General features: G+C 45.4%; 1 protein-coding gene across 1 annotated transcript in view; it reads right to left on the bottom strand.

Moving 5' to 3' along the window:
* Positions 1 to 1,332: 1,332 nt before the first annotated feature.
* The window catches only part of LOC134446421 (transcription factor 7-like 1-B), a 96,429-nt gene continuing 75,116 nt past the window's right edge, over positions 1,333 to 22,645 (bottom strand). Inside the window, exons 5-12 of the mRNA XM_063195793.1 lie at positions 16,721 to 16,856; positions 16,385 to 16,487; positions 16,133 to 16,216; positions 12,910 to 13,050; positions 9,761 to 9,920; positions 8,494 to 8,601; positions 6,721 to 6,772; positions 1,333 to 2,893 (exon numbers count right to left, since the gene is read on the bottom strand). Of these exons, the coding sequence (XP_063051863.1) occupies positions 2,328 to 2,893; positions 6,721 to 6,772; positions 8,494 to 8,601; positions 9,761 to 9,920; positions 12,910 to 13,050; positions 16,133 to 16,216; positions 16,385 to 16,487; positions 16,721 to 16,856 (1,350 nt within the window). The 3' untranslated portion in view covers positions 1,333 to 2,327. The remainder of the gene's footprint in view (positions 2,894 to 6,720; positions 6,773 to 8,493; positions 8,602 to 9,760; positions 9,921 to 12,909; positions 13,051 to 16,132; positions 16,217 to 16,384; positions 16,488 to 16,720; positions 16,857 to 22,645) is intronic.

The following is a 22,645-nucleotide window of genomic DNA, read 5'->3' as shown; positions in this document are numbered from 1 at the left end:
GTAAACCTATTTGGCCTCCTGGGTCCGACCAGCCATAGAAATTGTATATTTGTCTGTGCTGATACAGTTACATAGTATTGCAGATTGAACAACAGAGAGGACTACAGGAGCATTCATCATAGAGCAAGAAATTCGACACCTTTTTTTTTACTCAAATACTGTAACAATCAGAGGGTACTGTTACAAAAGAGGGTCAATCCATTTTGAAAAAAAAAAAGTTTGGTGGGGTTCGTTTCACACTCTAGTCACTGCCAGTCTTGGTCCTTATTATTATTATTATTTTGGGACGGGGGGTGGCAGGAATCACCTTGTTGCTGGCAGCAATTCCCCTGCTTCGAAGCCAGTGCGAACGGATGCTCTCTCTCTCTCTCTCTCACACACACACACACACACACACACACACTGACACATATAAACTGTAAGCTACCTTGTGTGCATTTCTCTAATTGAATAGCCTAATGAGGTCCCCTGAGCAGCATCCCATTAGGCTGCCGTTCATTAATGCTTTAGCAGCTAGAGTGACAGAGGAGGAAGACCCTGAACAGACAGAGGAATGGAGAGAGAGAGAGAGAGAAAAAAGAGAGAGAGAGAGAGAGAGAGCGAGAAAGAGAGTTTAATGTGACGTCTGAGCTTGACCCGATTTTTATTTCATTTCATTTATTTATTTATTTATGTTGGTCGTTGATATGGGGCTTAACATTCCAGGAAGGAACAGCTGTCTATTACTTTCTCATTTCTATTTATTTTTGGCAGCTGGTTGTGTTGGCCTGGCAGTAGTTCCCCTGTTTTCCAGCACGGTCTGCCCATTAACCAGGCACCAGTACCTCTTCTGAGATATCAGTGGATGAAGTTGATTTTGTGTGTTTGTGTTTTTTTAATATCCGAATGAAAGTGTTTGTGTGTCCAAGGAAAAAAACAACAAAGTGCTCTACTTTAACACTGTGGTCATTAAACACTGAGCACAACTGGCTGACAGACCCACTGCTGGAAATGGGATTCACAATTACACACAAACATGGCAGACATCCTCTTCACAACACACAACACACACACACACACACCACTCCAACACCCTTCCAAACAATCTCATTTACTCACAGAAACAAAGTCGTAAAGCTCTCAAACTCATTTGTTTGGTTGTCTCGTGTGCTACAACCACTCCACCCCACCCCACCCCCACTCTCCAGTCCCAACAGACCAATTAAATGTTACAGAATTGAAAGTCGACTCAAGACAGATCAAAGATAACAAAACATGTCTAAATTCCATTAGTGGCAAGACATTTACATGTCTGAATACTTTATATTCAAAGAATGACAACGAAACAAGCCCTTAAGAAACAATGTACAATGTTTATTTACCAAGATCACACACTTCAAAATGGAGGTTTGTTGCAAAGGCTGTGATAACTTGCCAGAACTAGGAATTTAACTCAAAACTAATATCAACCAGCTAAAAGGAAAGAGGCCTTTTTTGTTCCTTTTTTTTTTTTTAAAGAACCTTTTTTGATACACATTATTCTTTTATACAAGTAATTCATTGGATAAATGCATCAAATAAGAAGCCAGTTCTGCGGTAAACTTTACAAAAAATACATTTTGTTTTTGTAAAGAGAGGCAGAAAAGGAGATGATCAAATATTGACCGATAATATTTATTTTCCTTTTCATTAAAGTTTGAAAAAAGTTTTGACCTAATGGCTATTCAAAAAAGGCAAAAAGCAATGTACAGCATTATTTAAAAACTAGATGAGCAGGGATAGAGATAGCAACAGAGAAACAAAAATAGAAAAAGGAAGGAGAGAAGGACTGAGTTGGGGGACAAAAGCAAAGGAGAAAAACAAAGTGAAAGAAGCGGATAGAGGGGAGGGGGTGAATATCAGGAGAAGACCAGATACAGCGGCAAGTTGAGTTTATTCATTGCCTTTGTGACTTAAGCGGCATATTGAGTTTTCTCGGTAACCAGATAGAGCAGACAAGCAGAGTTCATCTATTCTGTGGTTTTGGTGATAGGCTAGAGAGTGGCTGGCTGCTCAAGTTTATAAATTAATTCATCATCTTGGTGACCAGGGAGAACAACAGGGTGAAACTCTGAAACTCTCAAAATGAAACGTCTTGGTGACCAGATGAGAGCATCTGGTTGGTTGAGTTTGTTATTTTTATTTGGTTGTCTTGGTGACAAGGGAGTGCGTTGGGTGGATTGAGTTTGTTATTTATTTGACCGTCTTGGTGACCAGGGAGAGCGGCGGGGTCAGATTATTCCATCATCTTGGTGAGGAGACAGAGTGGGTGCCTGGTGAAAGCGGCCGATTGGTTGAGTTTTGTGATTTTATTCAGTGGTCTTGGTGACCAGGGAGAGCGGCTGTGTCTGGAACAGGGCATGATGGGAGTGCAGCGCCGCCTGGTGGAAGGGGGAGGACGGCGACAGCAGCGACGGGTGCAGGGAGGCGAAAGGGATTGGCCGAGACAGCAGCGGAGGAGGAGAGGACTGGTGGTGGCTGCCAGGGGAGCCAATGGCGAGGGAGAGCGCGGCGTGAGACGCAGCGATGGAGGCCACCGAGGAGGAAGAGGAGGAGGAGGAAGATGCTCCTGATGAGGATGAGGATGCTGAGGAGGAGGAAGATGGTAGCTTGCCTGGCAGTGAGAAGTGAGGGTGGTGATGAGGGTGGTGGTGGGGGTGGTGATGGGCTCCACGGCCCTCGGGCTTGGTGGTGAGGGACAGGGGCTGGGCCTGCTCGGAGTGGGTGGCGGCGGGGGCCGCGGGGGAGGCCAGGGCGGCCGAGGGGGTGGCCGGGGAGTCCAGCATGCTGCCGTGGGACGAGGCCGGGCTGTCCACCGTCTTCTCCTGGGGCAGATACTGCACTACACACGGCTTCTTGCTGCGCGCTGAGAAGTCTGGGGGAGAGGTGGAGGGAGGGAGAGGGGGAGAGAGAGAGAGAGAGCGAGAGAGAGCGAGAGAGAGAGAGAGAGAGAGAGAGAGAGAGAGAGAGAGAGAGAGAGAGAGAGAGAGAGAGAGAGTTAAAGTTAAATTAACATTAAATCCAGTCATGGTACTTACATCACAATGTGACTTCTGGCTGGTTGTCAATCCATGAACAATCCATGATCAGCCATGATGAGATTTAGTTCATTAAATGGTAGTGACAGGGGTTTTCAGAATATTCCCAAGATGCTCTTCCATAACAAATGGACAAAATACATCAGCAACCACCATGCAATCACAATGTTTGTGCAGTGCCTGTCCTTTAGCTGTCTTTTCAACTTTTCTTAAGTTGTTATAAGTTCTCCTATATGTCTTACGTTTCACATTAGAATGTATTTTTGGTGCTGATGTCAGTAAAAACAAAACAGCGAATACTAAAAATGAGCCGAAAAATGTCATTTCTTAGCCATTCCGAGAGCAGGCATACACATACACCCCCCCACACACACATGATGCAACAGATTGGAATGGCTGGAAATTCCAGGTGTGAGCAAGAGCAGCAGACCATTAGCTAGTAGCCAGAATTAGAATTAAAGTCCCGGCTCACTGTTCTAGAACCTGACAGCAGGTAGAAATAAAGCTAAAACCAGAACCTAACTGATGAACAAAATCATCTAGAAACGTCCATGAGAATAGCACCAAACTCAGCTAAACGTGCCACACCTTGGCATGTTATGAGAATAGGCACAAAACAGTGTCACACCATGACATGTTATGACAACAGCACAAAACAGAACAAAGTATGTCACACCTTGACATGTGACCTCTGTTGTTTTTAAGTAATGTTAGGAGGGGTGTGGTCTACAAAACCACATCCGTTCATATGGGCAGACTGTATTACTTCTTGTTTCCCTCAACAGCATGCCAGCCAATGCCATTCGAAAGGTGAAAGGTCTTGAAGTTCCATGAGAAAGTCAAGTTGTTTACAACCAAACTCTTTTGACCAAGATGGCCAGGCATTGAGCGCAATCTGAAGACCCTTAAGTTTCCACTCTTCTCCTAACAAACTGCCAGAGCTGCTGAATGGGCAGCCAAACTGCATGAATACCACATGAACTAATGGTAGCAAGGACAGAATTGAACTGGCCACCCAATGGGTCATGCATGGGTGGTCGAGAGCAGGGATGGGGACAGCTTGACTTCAGCACATAATGGGGATGGAGATAGCTGTACATGTAGCACTTGTAATCGCAGTACCTGAATTAGGATGTGGATAGCCTCGTGTTATCTCTGCATATGTATGAGGATGGGGCATGGGGGATGAATAGGCGGTGTGTGGCAACACGACATCTAGTGTTCTACGCCTATGGCAGGTGGACACATATGATGGCGGTCATATCAGTATTGGTGAGCAGAACATCTTCAAGTAGAGTAAGATACCCCAACCCCCACCCGCCCAATGCAAACTCCATTCATTCTCAGCCTTAAGTCTCCTAAAACCCTCCTCACCTTAAAGTGGTGATTCGCTATTTTAGACATTGAGCCCTGTTTGTGTGACTTCTGGCGTGAAGTAGAGATGTTCTCATCACAATTTTGACATTTGGTGCTGAACGGAGTATTTGGGTATCCAAGACTGCAGCCCCCCCACCTTTACATTGACTCCAATGGAGCACTCAAGCAATCGATCATAAAATGGCATTAAACTTTCGTTCGAAAAGACATGGAACTCACCGTGTGGTCAGTGGTAGACAGCGATAAATTGACCCGAAAATTGCAGCGAAATATGCCTTCTAACTGTTGTTTAGCATTTGGCAGACCTATTTATCCCCAGACGCTGTTGAATAGCAGTAGACATCCAGCCAGTAGGTAGCGATAGTGTGTTGTTTGTGTAGACATCAAGGAGCGAGGTAGAACGGCTGTCTTTGAGCGGGACTGGCTACAAAAACTACAGCTTGCATACAAACCATAGATAGTAACGTAAACAAACACACCCCCATATCCGGTCGCGCGGAGTAATACTAGTCAAACCAATACAATCAATGAAGACGGACAATTATGATAATATATCTTCTCTGGAAGCGTATTTCGCGGTGATTTTCGAGCCAACGTATCGCTGCCCACCTCTGACCACTCGGTGAGTTTCATGTCTCTGCAAAACGAAAGTTTAATGCCATTTTATGATCGATTGCTTGAGTGCTTCATTGGAGTCAATGTAAAGGTGGGGGGGGCTGCAGTCTTGAATACCCAAATGCGCCGTTCAGCACCAAATGTCAAAAATGTGATTAGAACATCTCTACTTCACCCTATAAGCCACACAAACAGGGCTTAATGTCTAAAATAGCGAACCACCACTTTAAGTCTCCTAAAAGGGCACATGGATCCAGGAAAAGTACGGGCTTGATTTATCTCACTCTACTAGAAGATGGTTGACAGGATGGCTGCCATACTGGCATTGGTGACCAGAATGGCTAGTGGCTGATGGAGACAGGGTGGCGACCATATTGGCGACCACACCACAACTTTAATGGCTGCACTCACCCTCCCGCAATCCAGGGGGCAGCGGCCAGCGGAGAGGCCCGCTGTGCTGATGTGTTAGCATTGAATCTCAAACGCTGCATACGCAAGCACATACAGTGGGCCACAGTATAGGCAGGCACGCAGGGAGGAGAGATTGGTTAGTAAAGGTTAGCTAGCAGTTAATCCAGATATACAACACACAGAGCAACTACCACAATTAGGGGAGCAAAGTGAAATTACATTTGGACTAACAAAAATAGGACTACAAAAAATATTGGGAGTACTTCTTTGGCTGAGTGGGGTGGATGAGCTATAAGTTAATATACTGGAGGAAATGTGTACATTCAGATAAATTGGGGATACAAAAGAACTTCATTAGTGCTACTGTGTCTTGGAACCACACACACACACACACACACACACACACACACGAGCGCGCGCACACGCGCACGCACACACGCGCACACACATGCACGCGCGCACACACGCGCACGCGCACGCACACACACACGCGCACACACACGCGCACGCGCACACACACACACACACACACACACACACACACAGGAACAGTCCACGCTTTTTTGCACATATTTGCAGTATTTCCAAGCATTATTCATAAATGTGCATAACATTTTCGCCTGTGTTTGCATTGCCTACTTAAACAGTATAACCAAATTAAGTGTAGCAATGCAAGTCTATGGGAGCAAACAAACCATCATTAAATGTACTTATAAACCACTCTAAAATTAATGTAAAATTCACCAGAGCTATTTAATCCTGTACTGTGATCCCTTGTGGCTTGCTGCTAATGCTCCCATTTACTTCCAGTGATTATGCTAAGCTATGCTAATAATTCTGATACCAATAAATCTAAGTACTGAAAACACTGAGAAGAAAATGATTTGCACCTTCATGAATAATGCTTGGAATACAGCAAATATGTGAAAATCAAAAAAGGGTGGACTGTTCCTTTAAAAAAGTGTTTGACCCTGAGAGAGAAGAAAAACACAACAAATCAGTCTCAGTGTGCCTGATGGGACGCATGTCTGTTGATGGACTTTACTAGCTGGCAGGATTTCCTTGATGGGTGAAGGCAGCGTGGAACACAGAGAGCCTGTGAGCACAGGAGGAGCTGCAATGTTAGGAGAGGAGTAGAGTTTGCTCCCCCACCACATACACACACACACGCGCACGCACACATGCACACACACACACACACTACTTGAGTAAAGGAAGTGGAGCTGAGTGCAGAGGGGACAGGCAGTCAGAAAAGGCTTACCCTCTGGCTTGGGCTCCGGCTTATTATCTCTCTTCCTCTTTTTCCGTTTGCCCTGTAGAGAGAGAGAGAGAGAGAGAGAGAGAGAGAGAGAGAGAGAGAGAGAGAGAGAGAGAGAGAGAGAGAGAGAGAGAGAGAGAGAGAGAGAGAGAGAGAGAGAGAAAATAAGCGAATGAAGAGAAGAAAGATAAAGAAGAGAAAAAATAAAGAGAAAGAACAACATGAAGAAAGAAGGACAGACAACAAAAGAAGAGAACAAAGAAAGAGGAGAAAATAAGAATGATTAATGAAAAGGAAAAAAAAGAAAATATTGAAACAAAATGATTAATGTCTAATGTCAAAGGAGGTGTTTTGAAAGCCAAACCAAGTACCTCTTCACCTTCGCCCTTAAGTACACATACACAGTACTTAAACAAAGGTAGACTTCTTCACATTGCTATACCCTAATACTTCAACAAAGGAAAGCCTTTTCACATTACCCTTGAAGTACACATACAGCATGATTGAGCTATGGTAAATGTCTCGACTTTACTGGTACTCTAAGTACACATGCATACACTACCATACCATATTACCCTTATAAGAATAAAAATACCTTCCTTAACACATTCACTACCAAGTCACATAAAAATATGTCTTGCCTCCCATGCGTTTTTACGTTTTTTTATTGGATTCTGAATCTACAAATTCTAATGCACATTCTGTGTGATTTTCATAATAATGTGATGAACAGAACTGATATAGATCATGAAACCACCTACAAAGTCAAAACTCCAACAAAGTCAGGATCTGGATATTTCATCATCTGTGCATTTTATTACACACAGCATTTGAGTTTTATTATAGCGAATCAAACCACTTCCTGTTCACGTCACGTCACGTCTCCATTTACTTCCTAGAGCATCAAAACAAAACATTTCCTGTCAGCACAGCCCTTGCTAGCTAGCCTGTTCCTAAACATATGATGGAAGGATAAGGAGTTTTGCTGCCATCAAGATAGGTGTAAAATGGAAGGTTGTAATGAAAAACAGCATGCAACACAGCAGGAAGTAACATAATTTTGGGTGAGTACTTTGGCACGTCTACTTTTATCTACAGAACGAAAACTGCCAGTCAAGTGACATGCTAGCTAGCATTTCAGATGATTTGGCTCTGAACTGCATCGAAATAGTTTACTTGGAAGCTACTGGAGTTGTTCTTCGGGCGTGAAAATGCATTTAGACCCGCAATTTAAACTCGGAGAGTCAGAGCGCACTTGTGACAAAAAGGCTTTATCTCAGTTCGAATGTTGAAAATCGCTATTTTTACCTAAACCACTGCTTGTTTAAAGTGAAATAACTTCGGAATGGAATATAGAGACAGCAGAGTTTTTGGGCTTTCAAAAAAGCCCTGACATGGGTTGAAGACAAAATATTCGGTGGCTGTTCAAATAATGACAAAAAATGATGAAATTGTCTGGGAGTCTACAGCTAAAGTCCAAAAAACGGCTGGTATTGAATGTGTTAAGAAAAGCTTGATCTCTTTAAAATGTACTTTTTTCCACATCAAGTTCCACTTAATAGTGCATTGGTAAGTTATTCTTTCTTTCTTGTTGTAGGTCCAGCACCACGTGTAAGTGTTGTATTGTGGTGTATGCGCATGTGTGTGTGTGTGTGTGTGTGTGTGTGTGTGTGTGTGTGTGTGTGTGTGTGTGTGTGTGTGTGTGTGTGTGTGTGTGTGTGTGTGTGTGTGTGTGTGTGTGTGTGTGTGTGTGTGTGTGTGTGTTCAAACACTCACATAGTTATCTCGGGCTGACCAGCCAGGGTAGAGCTGCGAGTGTAGTTGTCTCTCCTTCCTCGCCAGCTCGTAGTACTTGGCCTGCTCCTCCCGCGATAGGGAGTGCCACTGTGGAGACGAAAAAAAGACAGAAAGACACCAGACGTTATTAGACCCTCACAAACCAACACACACACACACACACACACCAATATGCATACACACCAACTGTGGACGGAAAGGAAGACGTAATTAGTCCCACCACACACACACACACACACACACACAAGGAAGGAGAGACAACTACACTCGCAGCTCTACCCTGGCTGGTCAGCCCGAGATAACTATGTGAGTGTTTGAACACACACACACACACACACACACACACACACACACACACACACACACACACACACACACACACACACACACACACACACACACACACACACACACACACACACACACACACACACACACACACACACACACACACACACACACACACCTCCTCTTGTGATAGGGAGTGCCTCTGTGGATATACAGAGGGAGACAGGCCAAACAATGTTAGACCTAACATAGGGCTGTGCAATATATCGTATTAATATCGTGATATCAATATTGCTGTCGAACAATACCAAATTTCATAATATCGATTTGAAACAATATTTTTGTCATTTGTCTATACTGCCAAAAGGTAGGTTATAAGCACAATGTATTGCCCTCGCAGCCCTCCACTTGAGCCATTGCGAGCACAAAGCAGACTTGCTACCCAATATTCATGCAGAACACCACTGTGTCTTTCTCTATGGCCCTCTACTCCAACTGCTGAAGGGAGTGAAGATTGTGAATTGTTAAGCTCAATTCATTTGTCTTTAAATAAAATATCGAGAAATAAAATATTGTGATATCAATATTGACCAAAATACTCGTGATATTGATTTTTCTGATAATTGAGCAGCCCTAACCTAACACACACACACACACACACACACACACACACACACACACACACACACACACACACACACACACACACACACACACACACACACACACACACACACACACACACACACACACACACACACACACACACACACACACACACACACACACACACACACACACGTCCCCTCCTGCCCAGTACCTAGTTGATGGCTGCACTCTCTTTCAGAGTGCACTCTGCCACCACCTTGGCGCTAACACACACACACACCTGCATGTTTGTACACACACTTGCGCGCACGCACACACACACACTCACACACACCCCTACTGTACGTACCCTCCTGCCCAGTATCTGGTTGATGGCGGCGCTCTCCTTGAGGGTGCACTCGGCCACCACCTTGGCTCTCATCTCCTTCATGTAGAGCATGAAGGCGTTCAGGGGCTTCTTGATGTGAGGCCTCTTGTCCTCCTCCTTCTTAGCTGGACCTGGAGACTTCCTGTGGACCAGACCGACAGACAGAGACAGAGAGAGAGAGAGAGAGAGAGAGAGAGAGAGAGAGAGAGAGAGAGAGAGGGGAGCGACATTCAGGCTGTGAATTAACTTGTTTTTCCATTGCCAGCAAAAATAGCTAGTAGATGTTAATCTTAATAGCCAAACACACACTCACTAATTTTTACCAGCATAAATATTTCATAGTGGCGATTTTGATTCACCACTATGACCTGTTGACTGTTAAGCTGTCAGAATGCTGCTCATTTCGCCTCCATGTGTACCTGGAATTGGAGAGATGGTCACGGGGTAGGGGGTGTTAATTTAGAGCCTTAAATTACATTACACTTAGCTGACTCTTTTATACAAAGCGACTTAGTTACTTTACAAGGCATTGGTTACAGCCCCTGGAGCAGTGTGGGGTTATGTGCTTTGCTCAAGGGCACCTCAGCCATGTATGGATGGAGGTGTAGGGAGAGGTAAGGGTGGGATTCAGAATTGCAACCTTCTGATCGGAAGTCCACCTCCCTAACCATTAGGTCATGGGTGTGCGTGTGTCAGAGACAGAGTGCGAGAGAAGGGAAATGAGGAGGAATAGAATGGGCGGGAGGAAGAGCAATAGGAGAGGAAGGAAGATGAGGAAGAGTAGGGCTACTCAGCAGTGGGAGGTGAGGAAGAGGTGGAGGAATAAGAGCGGGTCTGAGTTCTCGGTCAGGCTCCTCCTTGATGGCAGGGGAGACTATTGACCCTTCCCACGTTACGTCACGACCAATCTCGACCAATGTATCAGCCATTTTGGACCTGAAATACAGTAGTCTACCACAGCAAACAACAGCGACACATCCTAAGGAAAATAGTCAACAGTATATTTTACATCATGCCTAAATATTGTTGCGGGCCTGGTTGTAAAAAGAGACAGTCAAAGGAAGAAGGTCTGTCTTTTTATCGGATCCCCACTGATGTTGAGCGATGGAGAAGATGGATTGCTGCAATCAACAGGAAAGACTAGCAGCCCTCACAATACCAGCGGTTGTGTAGTGACCACTTTGTTGGAGCTAAGACGAATAAAGTTAGCCTGCAAAGGCTTTACATTGTCGATACATTTACATTGCAAGGCTTTACATTGCATGGCGACCAGTGTGTGCAACCAAATAGGAAAACATCCCACTAACTGTTACACCCTTGTTCTTCTGTTAGCCAGCTCTAACCATGCGTTCCTTTGTTTGCCGTTGTATGCCTTTGTTGTATGTGAGGGCATATCAAACGTAATGCATGACTGTTCTAAACAAGAGGAAGGGGTTTTCTGTTAAATCCCCCCACTGTAACATTTTACAATCATCCAAATGACTGAATGTAATATTGGTACGACATGAGCTACTGTATTTCTATGTTGTTGACATTGGCTAGTAGCCCTACCCGCTGCACTGCAGCAGACACAAAACAGACACTGAGCCTGATGACACAGTTCTTGGTCATTGCCAGGTAGCAGAACATGTATAATGGATCACGTGACATGCAGCCCCCTACACGCCGTTCCATCAATGGAAAAGTTTACCACCAATTAGGTTATGCTAATGGGCTACTTAGCTAGGACATAACCAGAGGTGGAAGTTTTGTAGGCTACATAAGTAAAACAACACAGGTCCTTCAGTAATGTCAAGTCAAGTCAAGTCAAGTCAAGTCAAGTTTATTGTCAATTTCTTTACATGCACTGGTCATACAAAGAATTTGAAATTGCGTTTCTTGCTCTCCCATGCAGACATAGACTAATCTAGGTAAGGACATAGACAGTATAGACATAGACAGTACTCATACATGGACATAGACAGTATGGACGTAGACATTGCTCATACAGACATTTAAAGTGCAAGACTGGACAACAGAAGACTTGTAGAGAACATACATTAAGAGGAGGTATTTTGTTGTTCTTTTTTCTAAAAGTCCTTTATAGCGTTCTGACATAGTAATAGTAGCATTTGAAGAAATAAATAATTAAAAAAAGGTTTTTATTAAATACACCAGCAGCAGTATGTGTGTGTGTGTGTTTGTATGTGTTTTGTGTGCGTGTGTGCGTGTGTGTGTGTGTGTGTGTGTGTGTGTGTGTGTGTGTGTGTGTGTGTGTGTGTGTTTAGTGCAGGTAGAAAGTGCGGTGTGCGTCTGTGTGTGTGTACCTGTGTATGTGTGTGTGTGTGTGTGTGTGTGTGTGTGTATGTGTGTGAGTATGAGTTGTGTGTCAGTGTGTGTATGTTTGGGTTTAGTGCAGAAAGTGCAGTGTGCTTGTGTGTGTGTGTGTGTGTGTGTGTGTGTGTGTGTGTGTGTGTGTGTGTGTGTGTGTGTGTGTGTGTGTGTGTGTGTGTGTGTGTGTGTGTGTGTGTGCCCTATAACTTCGTCATTGCCATTCTGGTAACGGCAAATTTATAACGCTGCATCTTAATAAGTTAATTGCATTTTGTTATCCTGATCAACGTTCAATGAAAACAAACCTCCGCTCTAGTGAGATGTGACCACTAGCTCCACGGATGATTCAGGTAAAGGCACGTAACCCAGCATGACACAAAATAAGTGTAGGCATCTAGACTCTTACAGTACGCCTTCAGATCCTTGTCCATATCTGGCGATGGGTTTTTAACTCTGCATAAATATGCGTGGTAAACAATCCTTGTGGAAGCAGGTAAGCATCATTTTCTAAACCTCTTGGTCTTCCAAATACCTCTCCATCTGCTGGTCCATTGAATGTCCTGCCTCTCTGGATAGTGGCAGACTTTTCTGCATCACGATTTATTTTATTTTTTTGTTTGTCGTTTCTTGTTACTCACATTGAAACCAATTAAAACAGATTCAAATCGGCCCCCACTTCAGGTCCAAGATGGCAATGACTTTGCGAAAGTCACGTGGGTGGGATGGGTCAATAGCAGAGTGGGGGATGGAGAGGAGGAGGAATAGAGGAAGAGAGGAAGAGGAGGATGATGATTAAGAGAAAGCAAAGCGTTACTTACGAGTGTGATGCAGGGCTGAGTTCCCCGTTGGGCTCCTGTTTGATGGCGGGGGAGACTATAGCCGGGTGGGGGATGCCCGTCTGATGCAGGCTGTGGGGGTGATGGGCCATCATGTGGGGGGAGAAACGACTCGACACCAGGCTGCATACAGGAGGACAGGCAGGCACGCGCGCACACACACACACACACACGCACGCACGCACGCACGCACACACATACACACACATCCACACACGCGCAGAGGAGACATACACATACAGAGGGAGACATATTAATTCATTATGTCACTTGAGTAATTAGCTTATTTTTTTATTTGTGTAAATTCATTTACTTAGGAACCAAATATACACTACATGCAGTCCTTATGGTGGAGCAAAGCTATTTGAGTTGTGAATCAAAGAAAGAAATGACGTCTGTTTTGCAGGTATAGACACAACATTGAGAAGCCAAGATGACCACACTGTGTGTGTGTGTGTGTGTGTGTGTGTGTGTGTGTGTGTGTGTGTGTGTGTGTGTGTGTGTGTGTGTGTGTGTGTGTGTGTGTGTGTGTGTGTGTGTGTGTGTGTGTGTGTGTGTGTGTGTGTGTGTGTGTGTTCATGCGCTGGCTAGATCTGGAGACTAGGGCCCTTTGTCTTTTGTCTCTCTCGGGCGACTGTGTGTGTGTGTGTGTGTGTGTGTGTGTGTGTGTGTGTGTGTGTGTGTGTGTGTGTGTGTGCGTGTGCGTGTGCGTGTGTGTGTGTCAACATTAGCAGGAGAGCCCTAATGGGCCGTCTAGACGCGAATAAACGCAAAAAAAGGAAAAGAGTAAAAAAAGGAAAAGAAAAAAAGTCCCGTTTCCATCAACTGGTGCGGATTTCAGATTTTGTCCAAATAAAGAATTCATCAAAAGCCCTTTTATTCTCGCTCTCACACACACACCCTCACACACATACACACACCTTCACATGCACGTGCACACACACGCACGCAAACACACAACGTTCGGGGGTGTGTGTGGTTGCCACAGTGACTGGGGAGCAGACACATGAAACCACTTTTCTCTACCCCTTCTGTTTTGTATTCTCTCTCTCTCTCTCTCTCTCTCTCTCTCTCTCTCTCTCTCTCTCTCTCTCTCTCTCTCTCTCTCTCTTTTTTAGGAAACCACGGAAATGTCTTGTACGCCGGCCTGAACAAGACTCCTTCAGATACCAACATGTGACTCCCAGTTTCCACTCTGTGCACCACAATGGACCATTGTCACGCTGCACGTGTGTGTGTGTGTGTGTGTGTGTGTGTGTGTGTGTGTGTGTGTGTGTGTGTGTGTGTGTGTGTGTGTGTGTGTGTATGTGTGTGGGTGTGTGTGTGTGTGTGTGTATGTGTGAGTGTCTGTGTGTGTGTGTGTGTGTGTGTGTGTGTGTGTGTGTGTGTGTGTGTGTGTGTGTGTGTGTGTGTGTGTGTGTGTGTGTGTGTGTGTGTGTGTGTGTGTGTGTGTGTGTGTGCGCACTGACAAATAGTCTATTAATAGTCCATTTAGATTATATTAACATTTTGCATGATTTGCAATGTTTGTAAATACATATAATATACAATTTTAATTCTTCCAATGACTGAAAAACATGACTTGTCAAACGCAAAAAATAGGTATTCCACTGCATCGATAAACGATGCGGAAATGCATTAATTACTGTAGTTCTTTAGCGATGAGACTTCAAAGTGGGAAAATACATAAATTCAGAAAGTGAACTACGAGAAATCCCATGGTGCACTGCGGAGGAAGGAGATCAAACCATTCCTGTTATTTACTTTGAAGTCAAGCCCCTCTACAGGGACACGGTAGCTGCACAGCACAAAGCCAGAGTAGACGTGCATGCACGCACGCATGCACGCGCACACGCACACGCACATGATCTGCGTTGGACTGACGGTCGAGTTAATATTTCAGGTCACACACACAAACACGTGCGCAAGCGCACACACACACACAGGCAGGAAGAACCAGTACAAATCTCTCCCATCTGAGCAGGGGAGCGGGAGGCAGAGAGAGATCACATGGGGGGATATTTACTCTTTAGAGCTGGGTTTGATTCCTCCTCATCCACACACTAGGCTTTCATCTCCACCGTCTGTGTGTGTGTGTGTGTGTGTGTGTGTGTGTGTGTGTGTGTGTGTGTGTGTGTGTGTGTGTGTGTGTGTGTGTGTGTGTGTGTGTGTGTGTGCGTGTGTGTGTGTGTGTGTGTGTGCGTGTGAGACCCTAAAGTACATGTGTGTAATAAACATAAGTGAAAAACATTCACTTATACCAAATGTGTGTTGTAGGAAAAAAAAAAAGACTGACGATAACACACACACACACACACACACACACACACACACACACACACACACACACACACACACACACACACACACACACACACACACACACACACACACACACACACACACACACACACACACACACACACACACACACACACACGAGTGCAGGTGCACGTACACAAACACATAAGAATGCACTCTTCTTTGGCATGCACGCACACAGGCACGCACGCGCACACACACACACACAATTCCACATACACACATGCCGCAGTCCCATTTCACGGCGTGCTGTTGGGCCGTACTGGATGCCTGTGAGCCATGAGAACAGGGAGGAATGTCTTGCCATCCTCTCACAACTCGCTTTAGCACAAACACACGCTCACATACACACACACACACACAAACGTGCACAGACACAAACACAATCACACGGGTGCGCAGACAAACGCAGACACACAATGACAAACACACGCTCACACATAAATGCACATCCGCACACACAGACACACGTTCGCACACAAATGTGCGTGCGCACCAACACACACACGCACGCACGCACGCACGCACGCACGCACGCACGCACGCACGCACGCACGCACTCACGCAGGCGCACGCGCACACACACACACACAACTGGCTTGGACTCCTGCTTGCTTCACGCCTCTCAGTCCCCAGCAGCTGATTAATCGCTATGTGAACCCACCCAAGCCACAGCTGTGTGTGTGTGTGTGTGTGTGTGTGTGTGTGTGTGTGTGTGTGTGTGTGTGTGTGTGTGTGTGTGTGTGTGTGTGTGTGTGTGTGTGTGTGTGTGTGTGTGTGTGTGTGACTGTTTGGAACAACCACAGCAGCTGGGTGTAGACACACACTATAGCTTCTGCAGTGGGACAAGGGTGTGCGTGTGTGCGTGCGCGCGTGTGTGTACCTGGACATTGATGCGTTCATGGCGAGAGCTGGGTAAGGGTGACGGAATCCTCCGGGTGGGATGGAGTACATTGGTTGGCCTTGTCTGAGACACACACACACAAACGCATACGCACGCGCACGCACGCACACACGCACAAGGAGAGAAGACAGTTAGCACACAAAGAGCAGCTGCAGGTGCCAACTATTTGAATTGTATTATCAGATGATTATTGGATATTATTCTTTGTGTCTATATGTTGTATAGACTCACTGTGAGACGAGCCACCCGAGGGGGTGTGCGATCTGGCCCACTGCCCCTGGAGAGAGGGGGTAGTAGGGGGACAGCTCAGAGGGGTGGGGGGTGCGCGGGATCCCTAAAGACAGAAAAAGCACAGCAGACGTTTAGGATCTCTTACCTTGCTGGACTTTTGTCATTTCACAGACAAGAATGGACACTTGCCTCTGTCATCAAAACACATGCTTCTATCTAAGTAAATGCTGTTATCTAGATATATCTGTAGCCATTTTTGTTTCAAGTACCTCTGGCGAGATGCGTGCAGGAGGGGTGTGTGTGTGTGTGTGTGTGTGTGTATGTGTGATAGCTCACCTGTCTTTGGATCGAGTATCTCGGGGGAGAGGTGTGCAGGCGAGGTGCCGGGGGGGAAGTGGTCTTGGCTGTAGGTGATGAGGGGGGTCAAGGGGTGCACGTGGTGACCATGCTGGACCACTGGAACCTTATTAGACTGCAGAGAGAGAGAGAGAGAGAGAGAGAGAGAGGGAGGGAGAGAGAGAGAGAGAGAGAGAGAGAGAGAGAGAGAGAGGGAGAGAGAGAGAGACAGAGAGAGAGACAGAGAGAGAGAGAGAGAGAGAGAGAGAGACAGAGAGAGACAGAGAGACAGAGAGAGAGGAGACAGAGAGAGAGAGAGAGAGAGAGAGAGAGACAGAGAGAGAGAGAGAGAGAGAGAGAGAGAGAGAGAGAGAGAGGGGGAGAGAGAGAGAACATCTACGTTTAGACACCAAAACAGCAGGTCAGGAATGCTGTTGTGTGCGTGTGTACAGTATGTGTGTGTTGTCATTGTGTCTGAAAATTACAGGGCTATGGTGTGTGTTCGTACGTGTGTGTGTGTGTGTGTGTGTGCGTGTGTGTGTGTGTGTGTGTGTGTGTGTGTGTGTGTGTGTGTGTGTGTGTGTGTGTGTGTGTGTGTGTGTGTCCACAAACAGCAGCTGATGTCCTGATAGAGTGCAGCAGGGCTTTAGACTGGAGTGTGCAAGACAAGAGGGCTGCCTGCTCATCAGCACAGCCACACAACACAGTAAGCGCTGCTATGGTATCTGATAAACAAGCAGCTCGAGTGTGTGTATGTATGTGTGTGTGTGTGTATGTCTGTGTGCGTATGTCTGTGTGCGTGTGTGTGTGTGCGTGTGTGTGTGTGTGTGTGTGTGTGTGTGTGTGTGTATGTCTGTGTGTGTGTGTGTGTGTGTGTGTGTGTGTGTGTGTGTGTGTGTGTGTGTGTGTGTGTGTGTGTGTGTGTGTGTGTGTGTGTAAGTGAGTGAGTGAGTGAGTGCGTGTTCGAGACAGAGAGAGAGGGGGGGGGGACAGAATGCTTATGTGAGTGTGTGTGTGTGTGCACGTATGTGTGCATCTACGCGTGAGTGTGTGTGTACGCCTGAGTATGTGTGTGTAAGACACAGGACCCCATGATGCAATCTGGCTTGGTACCAAGGAACACTGCAAGATTGCAGCCGGCTGCCAAGAACATTACTGGCCATTACTGCCGAGTAGGGCCGAGGAGGAGAACTGTTTGTTCAAGCCTACAGGCACAACAAGACGTGTCAAGTGTGTCTATGTGTGTATGTGCTCCACGCCTACAGCCAGAGATCATATCCATATTACCAAAATCACATATAAAAAGTTAAACACATGGATACAAAACACACAAGTATGCACCTACACAGAAAAACGGAAACGTACACACATGGAAATCTCACACACACACACACACACACACACACACACACACACACACACACACACACACACACACACACACACACACACACACACACACACACACACACACACACACACACACACACACACACACACACACACACACACACACACACACACACACACACACAATAGAAAAACGTGGTATGGAAATCTATGGGGTATAATGAAGAGGGAAGTGTGAGTCACAGCTAAGCATCAAGGATATCTAGGCTTCCATAAACAACTTTTACCAGTGTTTAGAGTTAATTCGTTGATTCAGATGATTAGGTTAATAGCTTGCTTAGACAACCTTTTCATGATATGCTAATTTTTTGAGGAATTTTGGGTTTTCATGAGCTGTATGCCAAAATCATCAATATTAAAACAATACAAGACCTGCAATATTTCAGTTGGTGTGCAATGAATCTAAAACATATGAAAGTGTATTTTTTATCATTACATTATGGGGGAAAAAAATGAACTTTAACACAATATGCTAATTATTTGAGAAGGACCTGTATATTATATTGCCTTTATTGTCTCCAAGGGGAAATTTGTTTTGACCACCATCATGAACCATCATGAAATTTACAGCAAACATGAAGACAAAACATACAGCTCAGTACACAATAGAAGTAAACAAGGACAACACAAGGACATCAAGTGCAATATACTTTACATTCATGACTGTATATTGCACTTGACGTCCTTGTGTTGTCCTTGTGTACTACACAATATATAAAAAGTTACTTTTATTTTTGAGGCGCATCATATACTGTACTTTATACAAATTTGCATCACATAGCCTATGCAATCATGGTGGTTACATTTCTCTGATACCAGCCAACCCTCCAGCCACCTTGACTTGACACATTTTCTAGGCACAAACACAGCCAGCAGTCCATTTTCTTGGTAAATGCTATTGTCCATCATCACTCACGACCGCCTGTAACGATTCCATGTAGTTCCCTCCCAGTGGTGGCCAATCTCCCATGGCACCAACTGTACTGAACTGTACTCTACTCTACTGTACTGTAGTGTACTGTTCTGTTGTGTGATTCCATTGAAAACACAAACAGAAAACAGGATCATTTACTGGTTTCCCCCGCATGTTTTGTTTCTTCCCATCCTTCTCGCTGCCCACCCCCATTTCTCACACACACAAACAAAAACAGCCTCCATCTCTTTCTTGGAATGCTGTGAGCACTGTGCCAGGGATTTGTCATGGTAGGGGTTGCGGAGTGGCAGGGGACTGGTGGGGGGTGACCCTTAAGTGACACTGGGAGGGGAGCAGTCTTGGGGAGCAAAATATGCCTGTGTGTGTGTGTGTGTGTGTGTGTGTGTGTGATTATCTCAGTTTATTATATGGTGTGTGTGTGTGTGATTATCACACTTCAGAGAGAACAAGACCCCTCCGCTCCACGCGGGGTCTAAAGATTCTGTCTGTCGTGCTGCTATTCCACGGTAGCGACCTTCTCGCCGAACGTTAACCCTTACATATTTACCTCCGCCAAGGAGGTAATGTGTTCGGTCGCGTTGGTTTGTCCGTTTGTCTGTCTGTCTGTCAGCAGGATAACTCAAAAACTTGCGATCAGATTTGGCTGAAACTTGGTGGAGCTGTTGGATATGACCCACGGAACAAGTGATTAAATTCCAGTGGTGATCCAGATCACGAACCAGAACCAGGACCTTTTTTTAAAGATTCTTCACCATTGCTAGCCTATCTAGATGCCCCTGCCCCCTAGTGACCGCAAATTGAATTGCTGACCTTTTGTAAGATTCTTCACCATTGACCTGTTCAGAATCGACATCCCCACTGAATGCGTGCGCATCGTTGACTCAAACACACCAGAGAGGTTTTAAGTGTATTACGAGAGGCGCCGGTGGTACTACACTAGGTGAACTGCTGGCATGGTTAAAATAGGGAGTTAGGAGGCTGTAAGTAAAACTGGCTGTGAACACACACACATTTCGGAAAAAACACCTGGCTAGTTTCTATATACGTAAATGAACGGTCCATGGTTGATTCTGGTCCAACGATGCGCCCGCAGCCAAATAACGTCATATCTGTTCACAAACAGTAAACGGGTCAATTGCTAGCCTTGAAATCTATGCGCCCCTACTGACCGCACATTGAATTGCAGGCGAATTTTGACATTCCAGTTTATAGCACAAAAAGAAGGCAGAAATACTTGAGATAAAAATAGGGTGCAACATAGTCACATGTTCTATCAAACAGCTTCCTTGGCGGAGGTCTGCAGTCTCAGAGTGCATCTAGTTCTTACATGCTTCTATATGAATTTGTGTGTTAGACAAAAACAGTCTACCTCAAAGATTAACCACAAAACAAGGGTGTATGTCCATGTAAATGACACTGTCTCCTTGAAAGAATAAGAAATGTATCCAATGTGTGCTTTCAGACTACACCAATGCATTCATCCGATGCTTACAGTACACCCGCATACACAGCCGCATTCAGATTGTCCATGTGCAATGTATGTGGAGTCTTGCATACATAAAGTAAGGTAAGAATATGCTGCTCCTATGTCTTTCCATCACGACCCACTTTGCTTAGCCCTGCTGTCAATCAGAGCACCGCCTGTCCATCAAAGGATCATATCCAGCCTTCACTTCACTTGACTCTGCTAAGAATACGACTGGGGCTCCGTAAGAGGGCTTTTAGTCATGTGCACATGACTCTGTAGACAACCCGAGACGCTAAACTGGTGGGTCGACCGCTCTGAAACTAGATTGCATTTTTGAGGATATGCACAGACGGCTTACTGTTGCTTACTGTAGGTTACTTGACCTTGTTATGAAATACAGAAAAGAAATAAAAACCTCTTAGCCTCTGTGAACTTGGCATCTTAAGACAAGACAAGACAAGACAAGACAAGACAAGACAAGACAAGACAAGATAAGATAAGATGAGCCTTTATTGTCTCTTCAAGAGAGAAATTTATCTTGTGCACTGAGAGTATGAATATCTCACACATTTAACACACCAGACAACACAAAATAACAATAAACATGACAGAATAGACCAAAACAAAGCCATGTAAACAGCTACGGTATTAGAATAATACTGAGGTGGCATAAACCCTTAAAACTCACAAAAAAACATCTTTACCCATCAACAGATCATCATCATCACACACACGCAAACACACACACACGCAAGCATGCAAACACGCATGCACGCGCACGCGTGCATATATACATACACACGCCCATGTGCACATAGGAAATCAATGCTGATGTGGTCTTGGTTGGGAGACCTTGACTGTGAAGGGGAGTACTCTGCAGGGACTCGGCAACATAAACATGTTTTCTTTCTCTCCTTTTCCTGCCCCCTTCCCTGTCCTCCTCTTCCTCCTTCTCCTCCCCCTTTCCCCCTCTCTTCTAGTTGACATCAGCCCTCCTCCTCCTCTTCCTGCCCCTTTCCTTCAATTCCTCTTTTTGCCTCCTCCTCCTCTTCTCTCTTCCCCTCACTTCTTGTCCTTCACTCTCTTTCACTCTTTTCACTTTCTCTCACTCTTTTCACTTTCTATCACTCTCTCTTTCACTCACTCTCTCTTTCTGCCTCCTCCCCCTCTTCTCCATTTCCCTATCCCTCACCTCTTGTCTTTCACTCTCGCTCTCTCTCTCTCTCTCTCCATCGGGCCGAGCCTTTGTGCCAGTTACAGAGTAGTCAGGGCTGCCGGCTTGTCAAGGTAAAGAACAATCTCCTGCATTATGAATGCTGCCCCACTCCGCTCCACTCCACTCCATTCTTCTCCCTCTCCGTGCTCTGCAACCCCACCCCCCATCCCCCATCGCTCCAGCCGGGGACCCCGAGATCCAACCCCAGACCCGCGTGCCAGCGCAGTTTTTGGGCAGCACTTCAATAAGACTCGGAAATGATGATCGGCCATCAATATTTAATGGCCTGGAATATACACCAGTCACCACGTGTTAGCGGTGCACGCCGCTCCGACACACACACACACACACGCACACACGCACACACCTCTGCTTCTGGAGTTTGGTTAGTAGCGGCTATTCCTATACTGATGCATCTGTGTGTGCAACGCATGCAGCGGAATCTAAAGCAGGCTCGCGGAGCCCGCTGATATTCACACAAATCACAAACGCAGCCGGAGCGTCTGGGAAGGAGCGGAAGAGGAAAATATATGCTGTAGAAACTGCATGGGGAAAAAAAGAGGAGGGAAGGCGAAGAGGAAGAAAAAAAAAAAGAACGAAAAATAAAAAGAAAAAAAGCAGTCTGGCCTGTAGTTGACCAGTGTGGAATATCTGTCCAGGGACTGAGAGAAACATATGTGAGCGGTATACGTAGCTTATATAGCCGACCATTATAGCAAAGATATCTCAGGCCCAACAAGCCAGACAATGATTTTCCACGGTTAAATACTGTATAATGGAGGAGCTGCCTGCCTGTTTGTGATCTATGGCTGAAAGCCTCTTTACCTCAGAAACCGCTTGCAGATGATTGTAGACTGAACTCCACAGTTACTTGAAGCTGCCCTAAGATCATCAAGT

The sequence above is a fragment of the Engraulis encrasicolus genome, chromosome 3 (genome assembly GCF_034702125.1).
Source record: "Engraulis encrasicolus isolate BLACKSEA-1 chromosome 3, IST_EnEncr_1.0, whole genome shotgun sequence".
Classification (NCBI taxonomy): Eukaryota; Metazoa; Chordata; class Actinopteri; order Clupeiformes; family Engraulidae; genus Engraulis; species Engraulis encrasicolus.
The sequence above is the reverse complement of the archived record's forward strand: the minus strand, read 5'-3'. Positions and strand labels throughout refer to the sequence as shown.